Source organism: Patiria miniata, unplaced genomic scaffold (genome assembly GCF_015706575.1).
Source record: "Patiria miniata isolate m_02_andy unplaced genomic scaffold, ASM1570657v1 HiC_scaffold_5, whole genome shotgun sequence".
Lineage (NCBI taxonomy): Eukaryota > Metazoa > Echinodermata > Asteroidea > Valvatida > Asterinidae > Patiria > Patiria miniata.
The window spans coordinates 30,808,335-30,820,395 of record NW_024037072.1 but is presented as its reverse complement, the minus strand read 5'-3'; the positions used below and the strand labels follow the sequence as shown (position 1 = coordinate 30,820,395).

At 41.0% G+C, this 12,061-nt stretch overlaps 1 protein-coding gene across 2 annotated transcripts in view; it reads left to right on the top strand.

Moving 5' to 3' along the window:
- Positions 1–12,061, top strand: part of LOC119741916 (lysosomal-trafficking regulator-like) — a 79,121-nt gene that overhangs the window by 54,814 nt on the left and 12,246 nt on the right. For both annotated transcript variants that reach the window (XM_038217864.1, XM_038217863.1), the window contains exons 34-41: positions 671–795; positions 1,837–2,085; positions 3,293–3,354; positions 3,753–3,808; positions 4,683–4,835; positions 5,579–5,823; positions 6,761–6,827; positions 7,474–7,636. In XM_038217864.1, the coding sequence (XP_038073792.1) occupies positions 671–795; positions 1,837–2,085; positions 3,293–3,354; positions 3,753–3,808; positions 4,683–4,835; positions 5,579–5,823; positions 6,761–6,827; positions 7,474–7,636 (1,120 nt within the window). The remainder of the gene's footprint in view (positions 1–670; positions 796–1,836; positions 2,086–3,292; positions 3,355–3,752; positions 3,809–4,682; positions 4,836–5,578; positions 5,824–6,760; positions 6,828–7,473; positions 7,637–12,061) is intronic.

The window sequence follows — 12,061 nt, the reverse complement described above, 5'->3', positions numbered from 1 at the left end:
ATTGCTGGGTAGGTCATTTGCTTCACTTAATCTCTCTTGGTGAAGAATACATTATGGAGTGCATCCAGAATATAACTGGAAAAAATGTAGAACCCTCATTTATAGAATGACCCAAAGTGCCAGAGCTTTTCAAAATAAATTTCAAATTTTAAGTCAGGTTTTAATCTTTAAAATCCTTTAAACACAGTTCATAGTTACTTAAAATCCTTTTAAAACAGTTCATAGAACTGACTTATATATCGGAATCCGGAGGCCAGAACTGGAAGCTTTTACTGCGGTGGCGTCACGCTCACGTGCATGCTGCACGCATTTTAAAAGAAGAGACACACGCGCATTTTGATATTCCTATTGGTCGAAGGAGCCGAAGCATGTGCGTACTACCTGAGCGCAACTCGTGCAATCCTGGTTTTACCGCAGAAAATGGCCGCCGGAAAGGTTACAACCAAAAGGCGAAAGTAAAAAGTTAAACAGGTAAAACCAAACCTTTTGAATGATCTGCAGCACTCATGTTTTCCTGCCGATTCAGGGCCTGTTAGATTTACAAGCCTCCAATCCATCCTAAATCAGTTTCCTGAAAATCTCTGCGCATGACCATCTCTTGTCCACCAAGCATCGGTACAACTCTCTCAATTCCTATTTGGGTTTCTTCTGAATGACTTTTTGTATTCAGTTGGTGACTGCCTACCAGAACGGCCAGCGAATTCGTTTCCTGGAGTTTTTGAAGAGCACCATCGCTAGTTCCTTGGACGTCAGGTCTGCTTGGCAGGACCTGATTGAGAGCCTGACACATGAAAGGTAGCAAGCAGTTCTTTTTTCCTTTGGTTTTCAAATAGTTTTAAATGAAAGGAGGAGATCACTGGGAGGGGTGGGGGGGGGGAGGGAGTGGTGTCACTCTTGAATGTATTACCACAGCCACCTGGGCCAAATTTCATGGCACTGCTAAGCACACAATTTTCTGCTAACAGAGCCTCCTTCTGTGCCATGGGAACCCATAAGCATGAGCACAGCAAAAGGCATGCTTACCTCAGAGGAAAAAGTTGCTTAAATTAAAGACGGAACAATAGAAACCTCCATGCGCGTGCAACCATTAGCACATCCACGCCGTGAAATAGTGCGTAAGGTTAGCTAAGGTAAGCAAAATTTTCGTAAGCAGAACTTTTCTGCTAACTGTTAAGCAGCACCATTGCCACAGGTTTGTGCACATTAAGGATGTGACGTTTACACGTTTAAATGAAAAGAATTCTTTATCTGTTTACAAATTTTCCAAAAACATTTAAACGAAAACCGAATTATAAAAAGGGGACCTACGTTCACGCAGTCTTCCTTTGGGTTAAACCTACGTAGCACAAATAATGAACAATGTTTTCAAACCTATTTAATTTACAAAACCTTTGAAGCACTTCAATACTTGATTACATTCAGGGCACACCTACATGTGTAGTATATGTAGTTAACTTTTTACTTTATCAATGACTGCCATTGTTGATTTATCATGTCATTGACATTGTCAATCATGCAGGTGTACTGACTGTCTGCAGACATAATGATCGTGCGTCAGCCTTTGCGAATTTCTAAATGTTTTAAACGTTTAAACGGTTCTTAGAATATTTGCTAAATGTTTACAAAATTAAACGCAAAGTGACATCCTTAGTGCACAAAACTTTGTCTAACCCCACAGAGCTCCCACAATGGTAACGAAGCGCCATCATGGGTTATCATTGAGTCCGTTGTGTGAAATGAAAGTTAATGTATTTGAGAAAGGAAGGGTAGTGAAGGGAAATGATCAGAAAATGTTCACCTTTCCCCCCCCCTTTTTTGTTTTGTTTCACCGTTCAGGGCAGTGTGGTATGACCCCAAGACCTACCCCTCCTCCTGGCAGCTTGATCCCACCGAAGGCCCCGGCCGTGTCCGCCGTCGCCTCCAACGCTGTCACCTCCACATCCCGGCCAAGTTTCTCCTCCCTAGGCCCCAGGCCAACGACGATGGCAGACCCACCGTGCCCCTGGCTTATCTCTTTGAGGACGGTGTGCAGTCTTCCAACTCATCCGAGTTCAAGAGGAGGCTACAGAAGAATGAGAAGATCAGGTACACAGAAAAAAAAATCCCATCAGCCACAAGACAGTGGCAGGGGTAGTCCCTGTACCGTCCCAGACCACCCTGTACCGCCTGAGAGGGCACAAGCACTCTATGGGTTCTTCATGGACTAAATACAATGTTACAAAAATGTATACAATGTAATACATTTGCTGTTGGGTTAAGTACACTGTCAACCAATGTCTGATTCAGGTAAACACAAGTTACTAAAGGAATATTTTGTAAGAAAATCCACAAAGTTTTATGCAAAATCTCAATGTCTAGTTATTCCAATAAATATTCACGAGAAGGCATGTTATTTGTGGCCTTGTTTTTTTCAAGAGTGACACTTATTCCTGTGTGGATTACAAAAAAAAGGCTTTTTGCAATTCCTCTTTTATAAGATGTCAGATTGTAATTGAGAATATTGGAGGTAACAAATATTAGGCCAAAAAAAAGTCTTCGGTTTCTGGTATGGAGCTTGCCCCAAAATTTGTGCGGCATGCGCCTTTTAAAAAAAAAAATTTTACCTTTTGTTTTTCGTCAAATGTCAGCTGATGACTGCAAATGGTGCTTGACTAAATTTAGTGCAAAATATATGGGAGCCCAGAGAGGCCACATAAAGCTTATACTCGATTATTACCCCATCTAAAACACTTTAAAATTGTGCAGCAGCAGGATGCCAGTCAAACCAGTGAGTTTGGCGGTTTTGAGACATCATCTCACATGGCTACGGCGACGCGTACTCATTCCAGACACCGGAGCCTTTTTTGTTGTTGGCCTAAGTAGGTTTATTGTTGTTGCACTAGTTTCTTTTGTTATTGATCTTATTGATCTTGACAACGTTGTAGCCGCGTCCTTTGCAATTCAGCTTCTCAGCTGAAATAAGGATGATTAGCCCCCATATTATTATTATTATTTTTTAATTATTGCCCAATGTGTGGACCGGATACATGCAAAGGCTTCCAGTGAATAGCCATTCTGAATCCATTGAATAGAATTTGTGCACTCTGACTTATAGTGATCTGAACCAGCTTTGTTAGGCTTGGCTTGTCTTCATTTGTTATTTGAGATTTATTTTTTTTTGCCGTGGTTTTCCTACAAACTAGTATTTCACTGAGAGATATAAAGAAGATTCCTTTGATTGCCCAACTAGTCCGAAATTGAAACAAGATAAATATCTGCTGACCTGTGTTTTGAATAAATGTGTCTTTTCTAGCGACGCTTTCTTCTGCAAGCTAGTGATGCCAGCTTCGGTGAACATGGGTGATCTCCTACAAGGTAATAAATGAGTGTTTGTTATTGCATTGGAGAAGTTTTCTCATTTGGTGCTGATCCATAGTGAATGTTGTTGTTTTTCTTTTTTTGGGGGGGGGTGAGTTTGTTTCTGCATTCAATAGGGGACGTTGAACAATATAGCACAATAGGGTCCCCGATTCCCAAGAGGTCCCCAATTTGGATTTGTGTACAAAACATATGGGAGGTCTTCCTAAAAAGTTGAAGTACAAACAAAATAGGGACAAAAAGGGGTCCCTGATTGCAGGCAACTGCACACTTGTCTGTGTGTGTGGAGGTGAAGGCTAATCACTTTTTTTGGCCAAATTCAGTATCTCTTCGACTGGAAAAAAGAAATTAATAATTTGAATTTAAAACTGTTGAGATTGTTTTGTTTGTTACAGGCGTCAACAGCATGTATTTTGTGAGCGAGGAAGTTTTGGACAGCGGCCACGCCCAGGTATGCCCCAATCACTGAGCTTCTTGCAATTCTTGAGCTGATTAGTCAATAAATCATTAAAGTAGACAGTTTTTGAAATATCTTTTATTATTTATTTCCTTTTCTATTGTGCATATATGCTGATACTTGATAATTTCTTTAAGAAGGGATATTTTACCCCTTTGCTTTCATGCTTGTACATGCTTTCAAAACATTTAACCAGTTCGCGCCGGGATTATTTTGACATGACCAGATGCAGGCGCGGGATGCCTGACGGGTTTAGGCTGTCATCTGCGGGTAGCACACCCTGATATTTTTGGCCTCGCTCGTTGCGTGTTTATCCGTCGCCCCTTCCAAACACCGCAAAACCTTTGCGTGTATACACGTCATTCGACATGAACTGGTTAAATGTTATAAAATTGTTCCGCAGATATTATGTGGGCTTTGGCCTTTTTCTGGGCTTTGTGAAATTACCCTCTTATTGCCGAGTCCCATGAAAGGGCCATTTCAAAGTTATTTTAACGGAATCCTTCAATCCACCTGTGTCCTATTTACCGTTATTTTCATTCTTTATATTGCCGCTGTTCTCAAGGGTGTTTCTCTGCCATTGGGATTTCAGTGAAGTAAAGTCTGTCACGAGCCAATATGCATAGCCCATCAGGCCGGCGTTTATCTCCGATTTCCAGGGCATGAAACGACAGAATATTTCTATTCACCCTGGATGGAATGCCAGTCCATCACAAATAAAATGTATTTTACAAAATCAACTTACTGAATAAGGGAGTTTCAAAAGTTTTTACATATTTCAAAGGAATGGAAATTTGCACACAAAATGCTCCAGGATAAAATTCATATTGGGGTCCCTTTAACCTCTCATTTTTTCCCGTCTTGATAGGTCAACCCCTTTGACCGTGACATGATGACCATCTCTTGGCTGTACGAGGACATCAAGGAGCTGCATCTGCGTTGGTACCAGCTTCGAGACAATGCCTTGGAGATCTTCCTCATCAACGGCCAGACACTGCTGCTGGCGTTTGAGAACACCAAGGTAAGACATTAAGAGGCCCTCTTCACAGCATCCAAAGTCTCAGGTTTGTAGTTTGTTAACCCTACCCCACTGGGCCCTTTTGACTAGGAACCATCCTCAATCCTACAAAATCCTCCAATTGCCACCATGTAAAAATTGGCTCAATTCTCCAAAATCATCCGTTATTTCTTGAATTCAATCAGTGGAGGGTAGACCACTGCCTCAATCCTTAAAAATCCTCTGACACGTTGGAGCAGTGCGGATGATATCCAGAAGCAGTGTAAATGATATCTAGTATAATCTAGGCATAATTTATGAATGGCTAAGCATAAACAATACAAGGTATAGCTTAAAACCTTGACACAATGCATTCTCCAAAATCAACAGGCACTAAAATGGAATACAGCCTCAATCCTCCAAAATCCTCCAAAACTGCCTGGTTGATTTTGGAGAATTAAGGAGGTTTGAGGCCGATTTACACATACACAACTTTGTCGCACGACAGTGTCATGCGTTTTTATAAATGCACACAAATCAATGAGTGCGTTTACATTTACGCGACAAAATCATGCGTCTTGTCACTCATGCACTCATTCGTATTAATAAAAACATACGTCATTGCCGCGCGACAGTGTCGCGTATTTGTAAATTGGATTTCAGGGTTAACATTTGACCCAAGATTGTTTCTTGTACATTGTTTTCTTTTAAATTAAGAGCATTTGTCAAATGGAATGTTTGTTCTTGCTAAAACCCACCCTCTTCAGGAGCGAGATACCTTGTACCAGCAGATCAAATCCTGCGACCTGCCCAACCTTGTGGAAGTTGACGACATCTCAGACGTTACCCAGGCCTGGCGGCTGGGTCAGATGACCAACTTTGAGTATCTGACCCAGCTCAACAAGCTGGCTGGACGCTCCTTCAATGACCTCATGCAGTATCCAGTCTTCCCCTTCGTACTGAGCGACTACACCAGTAAACTCTTGGATCTTGAAGACCCCAATTCATACAGGTATTTAAAAAAAAGAGAGAGTGCCATGGTCCAGTGGTTACTGTGTCTGACTTGTTTGTGAAGGTGTATTGGTTTGGACCCTGGTGGGTTTCAAAATGCTTGTGTTCTTGGGCAAGACACTTTACTATGATTGGCTCCCTCCACCCAGGAGTATAAATGGGGTTCTGTGATTGGACTGGTTTCAACTTTCAAGGTTATACATGAAGCTTTGTGTTAAATAATCAGTGGCTGGGCAATACCTTCCTGAATCTGTCAAAATCCACCTGAACCTGTTTAGATTTTGTAGAATCTGAGAGGATTAGGGTTAAATTCAACCCAAAACTACCTTGTATCTGGAGAAAAAGAAGCAAACATTTTACAGTGTACAAAAATACACATCGTTAACCCTAACTCCCAAGGCATTTTTGCTAGGATGTAACCTCAATCCTGCAAAATCCTCCAACTGCCTCCATGTAAAAATAGGATATAGCCTCAATTCTGCATGTGGTCCGTGGAGGGGTGACCACTGCCGCAATACTGCAAAATGCTCCAGCAATTACTGTCAATATGTTGAGGCAGAGCCAGTGACATCCTGGAGTGCAGTGGATTTCAAGTGTAATATAGGCCTCAATTTATGCATGGCTGAGCATAAATGTTGCGGCCCAAAACCTTGACACAGTGCATCCTCCGAAATCGGCGTTACAATTTTGCCATCTAGCCTCAATCCAGCAAAATCCTCCATTTTGCAAAGAGGATTTTGGAGGATTTGGGCAGGTTAGGGTTAAATCCTGCTTTGGGGCCACTAGTAGCAAAACGGATGTCAGTTTCTTCAATGAACAAACTAAATAATCAGTGTACTTTGTTGATACTTAAATAAAAGACAACAGACAAAGATAACACATTCGATGTGCCATAATAAATCTTTGTTATCCAGGCATTTTTGTTTACGTTATCGCAGAGACCTGACTAAGCCAGTGGCAGTCCAGTCCCTGGCCATGGAAAATCGCTACAAGGAAAACTACAAGGCAAGTTTACATTATTAATCCCTCCTACTGTTTGATCATTTTAAGGCAGTCGGAAATTCAATCTGTTTCCCCTCACATAAGTTATACACAGGCTGGTCACCAACAGTCAGATCATGTTCCCTGTAGACACCCCAACTAGTAATTTCTATCAACAGACAAAAGCAACTAACTCGCATATCAATCTCCTACAGTCAAAGCATAGCTGTATATCAAGTCACAGTCGGTCAATCCTGCTTTATGTAGGCAGGGAGCACTCAACAGGCACAACTTTTTCATTTTTGCACATTATGACCTTGATTTTTACATCACATAAAAGAGTAACGTTCGATAAGCAACACCTTTGATTAAAATCACTCCATGGCAGTGAAAATCTGGGTTGAAAAAAGTGAGTTTTCAACTTGTCCATTTTTCATGCTCTAGTGATTTCCGCGTGACTGAGCAATCAATTTGGTCTTGGGGAGAACCAAGTCAACAATGTGATAAGAAAAGGGTTAAGCCATGCTCTGATCAATTCCTTTATATAATTTTTTTTTATAATTTTTTTGTTCTCTGAAGATAATATGCAAAATGGCACACGCTAATTCTTTGTTGCTGAATGTTTGTCCATTAGTACAAGTGGAGTATCACTTTTTTTTTCTGTGAACAGTTCCTAAAGGAAGAATACCAGAAGTTCAAGGGACTACGCATGGGACAGACCATGTTCTGGACCAAGCCCTACCACTATGGCTCCCACTATTCCAACAGCGGCACGGTGCTGCAGTACCTGGTTCGCTTGCCTCCTTTCACCAAGATGTTCCTTCACTATCAGGGTAAGAATTCTCTTCAAAAAGTTCAAAGTTGCATTTTGCAGGCTCTTCAACAAGTTTGATTTTCTTTTTCTTAATAAATTATCAACTTGCATGTTTCAACTCTTTTTTGTTGTTGCTTTTTTGGACGGCTGCTATCCTCTGAAAAAAGGGTTTTTGTCTTGGGCAGAAACAGATCCACTTTGTGAGCAGACTGGTTCCTGGTCTGAACATTATCAATACATATGATTGTGGAACGGGAATAAGACTACCCCAGGATAAATTTGTAACGTAATAATTCAATAACTAAACATGGGCCATTTTTTTTTCAGGTGATGTTCATTCAAGAGTGCAAAACTTTGGTATTGCTAGACAAATAAGAATATAGATACAACTTAAAAAATAGCACAGGGAATGCAACTTTAACCGTAAACAGGAACATGTCTGGTATTCCAGGATATGTATGTTTCTCCTGATCTCTACTTTTTTTGGAGTCTGAGAGGGTCAAATGATACTTTCAGGACAAGCTTTTCATCTCATGTGTACAGTTTCTCTGTGAAATACCGGAGAATTCAGTTCCAGAAATTCTCACTTCGAAATAAAGTCATTCTGATTTAGGGCAGGCTTCAAAATTGAGCCCTCACGAAGTTCGCGAACTAATTTTGATTCCAAGTTAGGAGTAAACTTCGAGCTGTGCATGTTCATTTGCATCGCATGACAATGCGCCTTTGTTATGCTAAAACTATGCTAATATGCTACAGCTGCTGGGTTCGCGAAGTGCGCGAAACTGGCGTACGCGGAGTTCGCGTAAGCTACCGGTCAGTGCTCCGGTAATATTCAGGCTTAGTTGCGTCGGCGGTATTTGTTAAACCAGGAGCTAGCAAGGCGCTGTGTTCCCGAATATTTTTTGATAAGTGGCAAATTTCCGTCACATCGTTTGATAATGTTGACAACTTGAAATCAACTTCCTGAAATCGGAATGAAAATTCCTTGCCGCAAGTTTCTTGGCCCTTGGGCAATATTTTAACTTCACACCTGCGGTATTCATCAAGCACAAAGACTGCCAAAATGTATTTTCAGAAAGCGTTTCGCCTCAAAATACGATCTATATTATTTGTATATGAACTGCACTTTTTTTATATAATTAAGCACCGATTGTCGTGATACGGAAAAGTGTACTATCCATGGCTTCCGATTTCCGCATTCTGTAGAACTTATTTACTGGTGATGTTGTCTGCATGTAGCCCTTTCTATTTTTCCTCCGTAAGGTAGAATTGAAGAGGAGTATATCAGGCCTAATACGTTTATCAATAAAACAACTTCAAGTTGCTGCGGATCTCCCCGGCCATGCTCAGAGTTTCACTCCGAAAATAAATACTTCCGTCTTTTTTTAAATGCCTTAGCAATACATAACAAATTTTCTTTTGAAGGAGGTAATGCACCCAAACGCAAATATTTTAGCCGAACAATTATTAATCTTTATGCTTAATGACCGTAAAAGCAATTAAAAAATCAACTGTAATTTTAGAGGGATAATAAAAAGCGTCCAATTAGGATAGAATAAATCATTTCCCGTTTCTTCAAAACATACATGTATATGAAAATTTCGTTACAGAATTGGAAAGAAATTATTATAGTAAGACACTGAAGAGAACGGTTAAATCAACTTTGACTATGCAGTTTAGAAACTGTTTTATGAATATTTACGAAGCCGACACACGTCACTAGATATCCTTGACAATAATGTTACTATGGAAATGCCTTGCACTAGTTAACCTATATATGGGATGTTTGGGCGGGTCTTATTGCCTATCAGTGAACTCCAGTTTGGCGGGAACGTTTACACAGCTCATCGCATTGGTAGTGACATGCCGTCGTCATGACGATCTACCTGTCTGTCTTGCGCTTCACAAGTTCCCACGCTCTTATTTGGGCAAGGAGCCAAACCAGCCAGACCAGTTTTGCGCCAGGCATCGTGTGGAGTTGCCGATGGCTGTTTAATGTGCAGGCTGTTGGGCTGAAACGCGGAGTTCGCGAACCTCATGCTCAGCTAGCTAGCTAGCTGTGCTGCCGTCGTGATCCCTGTATCAATGGATGGGCGAACATGTAAAAGGTCGCATGGGAGCTGACTTCAAGCGCAATTGTAATGTTTTCGGATTGTACAGTACAACGTGTGCATGCACATGTATGTGTTCTATATCATGTATGATTGCATTTTTACTCCCCATGGAATTCTGAAGCCTTTTACTTCTATGGGCGGATAAATTGTGATTCAGTTTTTGTTTTCTTTATTGTGTTCGGGTGAACTCATGAGTCTGAAATAAAGCAATTTTGAGGAGGGGGGTGGATTTTGCATGCTTGTACATTATTATTATTTTTTTTTTTTTAAATTTTTACAATTTTCTTCTCGTCAAAGATCTCCATTAGGATCTGTACATTTCTAATATGATTGTTCTTTTACACTGAAGTTCAATGAGTAAATAAATATGAAATTAGTAAGTTACTTTATTATTGCATCATCGAACTCAAAGTTCACCAAGATATTATGTTGAATATGAGCTAGACGGCAGGGTTTTGATTTATGAACGGGAATCAAAAACTATAATTATTATAATATACACGATTACCTTAAATTGTATGATAATTGATACACATCGAAGTGAATTGGGCATAATAATAATGGGAATGTAGACACTACACGTATCATGGGCGGCTGCAGAGTTGGTCTGCTACTGCTACAGTACTATAGGCAAGATGATTAGTACATCAACAACATGTAGACTCATCTGATCTACGATGTGAAGACTCAGTCGGCCAAGGAAGGCAAAATTCTGCACCTCGTTCGTGTCATTTCTCACTGGATACGGGTGCTTCTTTGCATTTGGTGATAGACTCTGCAATGTTCGCGGGAGCCCTATCACATGTGCATGTGTTCCCATAACCTCGGTGCATTGTTCGGCCTGGAGCTGACTACGGTTATTGCGTGCTCATGCATTGCGTGCTCATGCATTGCGTGCTCAAAATGGGAAAGTCCCGAGTTATTTACATGGCTGTTCATGTACATGAATTTTTGTCATTCAGGCCGACAGCGTAAACGAAATAAACTAATAAAAAGCTGCGAATATTTTCCACAATAAATATACTGTACTGAATATGGGTAAGTTCAGTTGAACAGCTACTTTTACGAAACTATTACTGTGGTGAATTTCACGAGTGAGCTTTTTTTCTCAACGCCATCCATCATCTACGAGAAACGTGAGGGTATTTTTTTTCTCGAAATTGTCTGAGTGTGTCCGGCCGCCCACAAACATTTTGGCACATTTCCCGGGGTTGGATTGGAGGGTGGAACGACTGCTTCTCGCTCACGGGAGTTATTATAAATGTGTCTAGTGTGCACGGTTGCTGGGGTGGCGGTGGGGCGAAAACCTCCCGCGGGAATTTCCCATGAGTTTATTTACCGGGAATTGGTCTGTATAGTTTGGAAAGGATGATCAGAACTTATTATTCTTCAAAGATGTTGGATTAGGGCGTCCGACGAATATCATTTTTAGCGAAAAATAAAATTATCCTATTTTGTATCACCATGATGAAAATTACACAACAAAATCAATGGAGCTTGAATCAGCTAGCTTCATAGGTGTTTGCATTTTGGAGATACAACAATTTAAATGGCCGAATTTGGAGTTTCAATTCAGTGAGATTTACATTATACTTGTATACTTTAAGCATGTTTTAAAAATCTTAATTCTGTTCCGGGAAAAAAAAATTCCAAATGGTCACAATTTATGGCCAACTGTCCGTTTTTTCCCCCTAAATTCACACTGCACCAGACCAGCCGTCCCTTCGGAATGCCTTGATATCGGCGCCCAATATACGCAGTCAGTAGTTCGACCCAAAGGAATGGGCATTATTAATCTGAGCACACATTGCGCTGGAAGTCAGGTCCCATGCAACCTTTATACGTTGGTCGATGTATAATGGCACGGGGAACACGACGGCAGCACAGCTGAGGTTCGCGAACTCCGCGTAGCTACTACGTAGCCTGATACAACCTCTACAGTAAACAGCCGTCGGCAGCTCCAAACGACGCCCGCATGCTTTGTCATGTCTGGCGCAAAAGGATTCTGGTCAGTTTGGCTACTCGCCAAAATATAAGGGCGTGGGAACTTGAAATTGTCACCGGCGCTGCGCAAGACAGACAGGTTTATCGTCATGACGACATTTCACCACCAATGAGATGAGCTGGGAAACGTTCGCGCCAAACTGATTTGATTGATAGACAATAAGACCCGCCCACACATCCCATATATAGGTTGTCTTGCGCAAGGCATATCTATAGTAACAATGTTGCCAAGGATATTTTAGTGACGTGTGGGTTTCGTAAAAATTCATGAGTGACAGTTTCTGTACTTCCCGATGGAGAGTTTATCAACAGTTGTCTTCAGTTTA